Genomic DNA, 9,013 nt, shown 5'->3' with positions numbered 1-9,013 from the left:
GGAACTCTGAATAGCTAACATTACAACAACGGTGATGTCGTGTACAATAGAGAGCGGTAGCGGGAGCACCTCAAGTGCAATTCTTAACACCCTCAAAAAAACATTTTACATCTTGTATTATGTGACATTTGATCCAAGTGTGACAAAATTGGACAAGCTATCCAACAGGAAACACCAATCTGTCAAATTGTTCATATTCATGAAAACTTCAGCTTTTAAAACAAGAGTTGAAGGCCGTACTTTAACCTATAATGGTTTAATTTTTGAATTGTTGTTTGGATGGAGAGTTGTCTCATTGGCACTCACACCACATCTTCCTATATCTATACACACACTGAAATGTCTCGCCTTCTTTACTAATCCTTGATACTATTTTGATAGACCTAAATATAAAGCTTTATTACAACTGTCACATAATCTCAACTTTAACCAAGAAAAGGAAACATTGATCAATCAACCATGAAAATGAGGTCAAGGTCAGATGAACCATGCCAGGCAGACATGCACAGCTAACAATTCTTCAATACAACAAATATAGTTGACTTATTGCTTATAAATAATATAAAGAAAAACAGACCAAAACACACAAACACTTAAAACTTAGCAATGTACCGTGAAAATGAGGTCAAAGTTAAATAAAACCAGCATAACTGACATAAAGATCATAAAATATGTCCATACACCAAATATAGTTGACCTAATGCATAAAGTATTAGAAAAATAGACCAAAACTAAAAAAACTTAACTTTGACCACTGAACCATAAAAAATAAGATTAAGGTCAGATGACACCTGTCAGCTAGACATGTACACCTTACAATCATTCCATACACCAATTATAGTAGACCTATTGCATATAGTATAAGAAAAACAGACCAAAACACAAAAACTTAACTATAACCACTGAACCATGACCATGAGGTCAAGGTCAGATGACACCTGCCAGTTGGACATGTACACCTTACAGTCCTTCCATACACCAAATATACTAGACTTATTGCTTATAGTATCTGAGATATGGACTTGACCACCAAAACTTAACCTTGTTCACTGATCCATGAAATGAGGTCGAGGTCAAGTGAAAACTGTCTGACAGACATGAGGACCTTGCAAGGTACGCACATACATGTACCAAATATAGTTATCCAATTACTTATAACAGAGAATTTAACATTACAAAAAATCATAACTTTTTTTTTCAAGAAGTCATTGAACCATGAAAATGAGGTCAAGGACATTGGACATGTGACTGAAGGAAAGTTCGTAACATGAGGCATCTATATACAAAGTATGAAGCATCCAGGTCTTCTACCTTCTAAAATATAAAGCTTTTAAGAAGTGAGCTAACACCGCCCCCGCCCGATCACTATCACTATGTCGAGCTTTCTGCAACAAAAGTTGCAGGCTCGACAACAAACTATCTCTGGCAATTTATTTTGATTCATCTAATTTCAACCAAAATGACCTCATTTTTTAAGGCAGCAAATAAAACTCACAAAGCAAGAGGGTGATGTGTAGTCTCCATTTCAAGGATGCAGAAAGAAGTACAGACTGATAATAATTTATTTTCTAAACAATTTCAGATATAAGACTTTTATACCCATGTTCTATACTGACACAAAAAAATCACAAATTTATTCAAGAATTCAAGGAATGGTGCAGTTCATTTCTTTTCTTGTTTTCAAATTAATTTATACTGTTTTGTACTTTGAAATTCACTCTCAGTTTTTCATAGAGGCTCATAATCCAAAATAATATATTTTGTATATTTTACAACATAACATGACATCATATATTTTTCCTGTGTCTGAAGTCCAGCTATGAACACCATCATAAATTGTTCTCTTCACATATGCTGATCTCAAAGGTCGTATAATAATTAAGTAAAACGCTATCTAAGAATCTGATCAGCTGTCTGTTGCCTTATAGTGATCTTCGTCAATGGTTGAGTATATATGTCCTTCACTACTCAAAAATTCAATGGCATCTCTGAAAAATAAATAAACAAATAATTATTGGATAATTTTTCAGTTTTGATCCATAAATTCAAGGGCAACAAGATGTTTTACAGCTGATTCCATTGAATGTGTAGGGCCATAATAAATAATAGGTTTGTTTGCCCAAACGCTACCTACATGTACCCAGAAAAAAGCTGCCTACTCAAATTCTTTTATTGTCCTGATTTGAAGAAGTTTTTTTTTAATCAAATAAGCATAAAGACTTATATACATCTGATACTTCAATTTATTTTTTTGAAAAAGAAAAGAAAATGCCCACCTACCTACCCACTGTCTAAACCTTTGGGTAGGGTTTGGGCAAACCAAAATATTTTTAAGTGTGGCCTAGCGAAAAAAATAATCTTTGGTAAGCTTTATTATTAGCAAAACCGTGAAGTCATTATTAGATCAGTATACTCTCTCCTTTTGAAGTAGCATAGTCCAACAAACAGATAGATTGGTTTTCTGTCGAACTAGTCTATTCTTAAAGTAGGGTAGTTTACCCATCATAACAATGACTTCACGGTTCAGCTGACAAGCAAGCTCACCAAAGATATTACTTTTCACTATACACTTTTGAATTGAATTTTAATGTGCGTATTGTTATGTGGTTACTTTTGTACATTGGCTAGTGGTAAAGGGGGAGGGCTAAAATCTCATAAACATGTTAAACCCTGCCGCATTTTTGCGCCTGTCCCAAGTCAGGAGCCTCTGGCCTTTGTTAGTCTTGTATCATTTTTAATTTTAGTATCTTGTGTACAATGTGGAGTTTAGTATAGCGTTCATTATTTGTTTAGGGGCCATCTGAAAGACACCACTGCAATTTCTGGCTGCATTGAAGACCTGTTGGTGACCTTCTGCTGTTGTCTGTTCTATGGTCAGGTGGTTGTCTCTTTGACACATTCCTAATCCTATTCTCAATTTTACTCAATGAAATTCGTGGTAATTGATCAATTACTTATATTTATCTACTAATATATTTCATCGACTAACTGAAACCAAAATTAGGAAGCAAACAAATGTCAGACAATTATATATAACACAGTGCACCATAACCCTTAAACAGCAGAAATGTTTTTTCTAAACCTTTTGATTTCATTTGATTTTGTCTCATTGCTACCTCTTTTCAAATTGATAAGAAAACAAATAATATAATGGTTCATATTCAATATGTCTACTGTATAATGCAACACATTATTGTTAATGCTATGTTTATATGTCCAGCTTCTACCTGCTTTCATGTTCATATATTAGTGTTCAGCCAGTAATGTGCTACATATTACTGATTTCTAATAGTTAATACTGAATTATTTTTTTATCATTAATTTTACTAAACTGAGAAGATGATGAATTTCTGTTTAACGTACATTACAAAACATTGTAACTGGATATGATTTGATATAGGTGAATCTTGCCTTGAATTTGACCTACACACAGAATGAGATTTTGATTGTTCCAGTACACAGCAGACCTAACACAGACATGTTATTCTGATTCCCCAACACAAATGGATTTTCTTTCACTCCAAAGTACAGCATGCTAAGTGAAGAAGTAAGCAGTTGGTTTTACCTGACTTTGATCACACTTAAAACCTCACATGTTTGAGAGAGTACACTACTACAACAGAGGCAGTTTCTGAACCAAAGTATTTTCAGTATGCAGTAAGAAGATTCCCAAAAATCATGAAGTTTTTTGTGTTTTAGACTATAAAACAATGCATTAGAAATAAACTAAATATATTTGTACAAACCTAATAGCTTTTTCAGGTACTCCTCTTAATTGTTGACAAACATCATTAATATTAGCTCCTTGTTCTGTACTGTTACTCCTTATTAACATGTGTACCTTTATAAACAATAATAAACTCCTTATTAACATGTGTACCTTTATAAACAATAATAAACTTCTTATTAACATGTGTACCTTTATAAACAATAATAAACTTCTTATTAACATGTGTACCTTTATAAACAATAATAAACTTCTTATTAACATGTGTACCTTTATAAACAATAATAAACTTCTTATTAACATGTGTACCTTTATAAACAATAATAAGCTTTAGTCACATAATCTTAACCTGTTGACAAGTTACAGAGATTTCAGTTACAGACATTTTACTAAGTAACTTGCTAACTTACGCAGCAAAAAGATATATATTGGTTCCTCACCTGGTAAAAAAGGTAAAACTCTATTTTTTCACAATACTTTACAAACACAATATACATAAGGTTGTGGACTTTTACAGTGATAACCTAAATTGTCCAAAAAATGTGTTTTGGTAGGTGGGAAAGTTGAAGAAAGGTAGGAAAACTCAATTTTTTTTACCGCCAATTTTAACTTCTCATATAATTTATTAAAACCTAACTTGAGACAAACCTGGTTTTGTACAGAACTTAAACCACTGACCACACCCCCACCACCATTGCTTTCACCAAAGTTCTGTTCACTATTTGTCTGCATGCTGTTTCCATAAGTTGTTCCTCCTCCACTTCCACCCTGTTAATAAATAAACAATATGAATGTGGCCAAAATAAATAAATAGTGTGTTTCCTATTTCACCCTGAAAAGAAATAGGTAGGTAAAACATTTTATTTTATGAAAACTTTTTTTTTTTTTTTCTATCGATGTCAGACAACAGAAAAAGTTCCAAATGAAATCATTTGATGTGCCTGCATGTTTCTTTGATATTTATAATAGTACTTAAATCTAAAGCTTTTTCAATTTTGTGTTTTACCCTTTCTGGTCCACTGTGCAGCTATATAATTTCGCAATTTTCTAATTAACTTGAAGCAGTTTTTAAATATTAAAGTAAAGATTCAAGATTTACATATTCACGACTATTTATATTTTTCTACTCACTTACCGGTAAGTCATAAAATAAATCGCTCAGTAAAAATAAGTTGGTTTACAGTAATCTTTATACATGTTATTCTTTTATGCATTTGTTTGACCATAGTTATATAGATATTTTTAGTTTTTTTAGGTATTATTTGTTACTTCCAGTAGATCTTTTTCAGCTGTTGTCCAATGAACCATACCATTTCATTTTTAGAATGTTGACATGCAGTGACAAGCAAAAATAACAAAATAAACCAATTGTTTTCCCTACAATTTCTACAAATCTATTACCGATAATTTATTCAACATAAGATGACTGTGTACAACTTCTAATGTGTGGTATGTTAGTTCATTCATATCCATAATGGGTGACATTCTGAAAGCAGCTATTGTTCTTTGTCCACCCATTGACCGTACATGTCCACATACTCTTACATATGTGTTCTCTCTCATTGGTTGTGCCCTCTCTCCGTCTGGAAGGGATTCCTGTCAAAATAAAATATCAAATGATAATTGATAATAATTCTAATAAGAAAACTATTTTCATCTCTTTTGTCAGGTTGTTGTCTCTTTGACATATTCCCAATTTCTATTCTCAATTTTATTTAAATTATTTTTCCACAGATGAACTTATGTTTAGTATAGGCTTTTAAAAATAATTCTTACTCATTTTCTAGTAAGCAGCACTAACAGGAATGTACAAGTTTAAATTGTGAGCTAGAAGAAAACATGAATATAAGTTGCATCCCTATCAATCAGTTAATGTGCCTCTATATTTAAGAAATAATTCATTTAGGCTAGAATATATCCTGATTTTACCACGGGCCAACCCTTTATGACAAATATTTTACCCTGAGCGAAAGCTTATATATTCTGACGTCGTTGTTCTATGACGACGGGTAGCTCATTCATTAAAATACATATGATGTGGGAGTACAATAGGAACAGCCCAAGCAATATATTCATATTTTACAACAGGTGTGTAATCAAAGTGTTTGAAGGACGTCATGTTAGAATGTAAGTTATATATACTTGATAACTGATACTTACATCATTATCAACAAACTGTTTGACGCTGATTGGGGGACCAGTCATATCATCAATTTCATAATCAATTCTCGTAGGAGATTCTTTAACTGATGTCACTAACCCAACCATAGTAATCTAAAAATAGAAATAACAACTTTCACTTATGTCACTAATCCAACCATAGTAATCTAAAAATAGAAAGAACAACTAAGTTACTGGTGTTGACCACTAATCTAACAATATAGTAATCTAACAACACAAATGTCAACTTTTAAGTCACTGTTGAATTCATTTTGTTTTGCGAACATATTTTTACAAGGGCTCAACCTTAAAATCTCCAACAATCTGATTGCAAAGGCCTTAAAAGTTACAGTACATTAAAGATAAGTTTAGCCTACCTGTGAAATCTCTATTTCTCCTGAGAAGAATTTGTCTTCAGCTTGACTGGCATTGAATACTTCAGCAACAGTCACTGGTAGCAGATTTTGAGCTCTGTATCCAGACTATAAAATTATAAGTGATACTTTTAACTTAGACTCTTCTGTACCCTTTTTCATCATAGAAATAATTGCATAAGGCATAGGCTTTTTAATTTATTCAGATTATTCTAATAATAATTCTTTAGTGGTAAAAATCATACATTGTATCTTATCTAACAGAAATGGTAAGATGTTTTACTACATGCATGTATTTCAGCTTTATAATATACATGTATATGCATTCATAACTGTCTATCTTGTTTGGAGGAGACTGCATCTTAGACTGTGACTTACACTGCATGTTTGCAGGGGCGGATCCAACCATTTTAAAAAGGGCGGGTTCCCAACCCAGGATAAAGGGAACCCCCCCCTCTGGATTTGCCACTGGTTTGAAACTACCGATTTGAAAAGTTTTAAACTAAAATCTTACAGAATGATTATATGACAGTCAGGGGTACTACTTGTACAAGTGTATTTTATTTACTTGAAGAAGTAAAAATAAATATACACATATAAGTAAATTTGTACGCTACTTATACAAGTGAATTTTATTTACTTGTATAGGTAAAAAAAAATATTGGCTGAGTTATGTCCCTTAGACATTCAGATTTTTTTACTTGTAGAAGTAAAAAAGTCATTCTATCTTCTTTTATTGAAATCTTGGGATTTCTTTGCTCTAATAGAATTTTAAACTATCTGCTCTTTGCAGATGTCTTTACTAATCATTTCAGTGCAATTTCATGGACAATGAAAATCCCATTTGTCTGTTATCTTCAGAACACTGCTCATTTACAAGCCCCCAAGGAGCAATTTTTGAAGGCCTTGCGCAAATACTTAAGATCTTTGCGCAATCAGTTTCTTTGTTGAACTAATGAGATGAAACATTGAAATTTAATTAAAAAATTTGAGCAAACCTGGGAAAAATCATTAAAGGCATGGTTTTACATCTCAAAACTTGAGGATTTTTGTTGGATTGTAAGAAAAATTTACTTGTACAAGTAAATTTTTGAGAAAATGAAGGGGAGATTATTTAAACAATTTATTTACTTATATATGTATATTTTTTTTTACTTCTTCAAGTAAAAAAAATACACTTGTACAAGTAGTACCCCTGACTGTATGAAAGTTTTGTATAGATTTTTCTTCCCAAGTTATATGTAAAACTGGTAATATGCACTTTGTCTCAAGACCTCATAATTCCTTGTTGTGACTTTTATGATACAGTTGAGTAGAGAATACCTTAAAATGTAAAATTGATTTCTACCTTCTTATCTTGACCTGCTTTCGGCGTGCCAAATCCTGGGGACATGTATCCTCCTCCCCCTCCTTGTGACTGTTCACCATATCCCTGGAAACCTACAAAATAGAACAAACCATGTTAGTCAATCAGGATATTTACATCCTCCCCCTCCTTGTGACTGTTCACCATATCCCTGGAAACCTAGCTACAAAATAGAACCAACCATGTTAGTCAATCATGCGTATACATGGTATAGGAGTGTCGTCACTACTGTTCAAATATTATTACTAGTTTATCCTGCACAATGACCATCACTAAGACGCTTGATCAATGTTTATAGTATCTGGTAAATGATCTCACAAAGGCGTGCATAATGACATTGACAAGTTTTTTCTGGTGACACATTGAAACTCGGAAGTGGTCTATTCATGCTATTGGAGTACATGTACAGAATGACAGACAAACCTACAAGTTTCCAGATATGACACAACAGGACCAAGGAATAAAACATAAGATTCATTTCATGTTCTCAAGGTAATTGTTATAGTAACTGTTATCATCGGTTGACTTTGAACAGTGCAAAATGGCATGAAAGTGTAAGTGTTAGGGTAGGTTAGCAGAAACAAATGTCTTACACTTTTGAGTCCTTTACACTGTGTTGTCAGATATTTCTGTCGCAATGTTAAAATTGATAAGAGGAACTTTGTGATGTCCAATAATGGGGGACAAATGCATAATTCAGGTACATACATGTACTCTTCCTGTTAAACCCTGAACAATCTTACAATTATGATCACCAGAATTTGCAGAAATAATGTGGTTTTAACAAATTCATTCAAATCATCATTCTTAACCGGTCGTTAAAGCAAAGCTTTATATCCATTTCCCTTGTATTAATGTATAGTACAACACAAATCATTGACAAAGTAAAAGGTAATGGGATGTATTTGACAACGTACCCTTGCATTTAGTATTTACGGCTGTAAATAGAGAACCGGGCAATTTAGAACATTGCTGATCTTGAACTACATAATATACACTTAAGTATCGCTTTGTTGTCAAGCTGATTTGATCATAATGCCTTACCTCCTTGATTATTCCACATTTTTAAGAGAAGATTCTTTAGAGAAGAAATAGAAAATAGCTGAGATGGCGGGAAATGAAAACACAAAATGAAAGACTAATCGGATTATGTTTCAGGGGAGGATGCGTTAAATTTCCGCGTATTATACTTTCACCAGTGAAATAATACATATTTATACCGTAATTCCCTCTTTCCAGGACGAGAATATAATAATGTAATATGAACATTAACTGATAATTCTGCTGTTCACTTGTTGAGCAGGCTGTACTTGTAACAGTAAATTATGTCCAGTAGTAAAATTTGTCCACCAGACTTGTTTTCCTATTTAATGCCTTTGTCCATAA

The 9,013-nt window shown here is 32.7% G+C and overlaps 1 protein-coding gene across 1 annotated transcript; it reads right to left on the bottom strand.

Moving 5' to 3' along the window:
• Nucleotides 1-1,548: 1,548 nt before the first annotated feature.
• On the bottom strand, nt 1,549-8,789 carry LOC134712349 (replication protein A 32 kDa subunit-A-like). Its single transcript, XM_063573808.1, has 8 exons — nt 8,672-8,789; nt 7,610-7,701; nt 6,265-6,369; nt 5,888-6,001; nt 5,129-5,323; nt 4,376-4,495; nt 3,747-3,841; nt 1,549-1,988 (listed from the first exon to the last, which is right to left on the bottom strand). Exons 1-8 carry the CDS (start codon nt 8,688-8,690, stop codon nt 1,907-1,909), a joined length of 822 nt encoding a protein of 273 aa, XP_063429878.1. The 5' UTR covers nt 8,691-8,789; the 3' UTR covers nt 1,549-1,906.
• Nucleotides 8,790-9,013: the final 224 nt, after the last annotated feature.

Source organism: Mytilus trossulus, chromosome 1, assembly GCF_036588685.1.
Source record: "Mytilus trossulus isolate FHL-02 chromosome 1, PNRI_Mtr1.1.1.hap1, whole genome shotgun sequence".
In the NCBI taxonomy this organism is placed as follows: Eukaryota; Metazoa; Mollusca; class Bivalvia; order Mytilida; family Mytilidae; genus Mytilus; species Mytilus trossulus.
This window is presented reverse-complemented; position numbering and strand designations above follow the sequence as displayed.

Coding starts and splice junctions, on each gene's coding strand:
- LOC134712349 (XM_063573808.1), bottom strand. Junction 4,496..5,128: donor TTATGTTGAATAAATTATCG/GTAATAGATTTG, acceptor ATTTATTAACAG/GGTGGAAGTGGAGGAGGAAC. Junction 1,989..3,746: donor GTACCTGAAAAAGCTATTAG/GTTTGTACAAAT, acceptor TTTATTTTTCAG/AGATGCCATTGAATTTTTGA.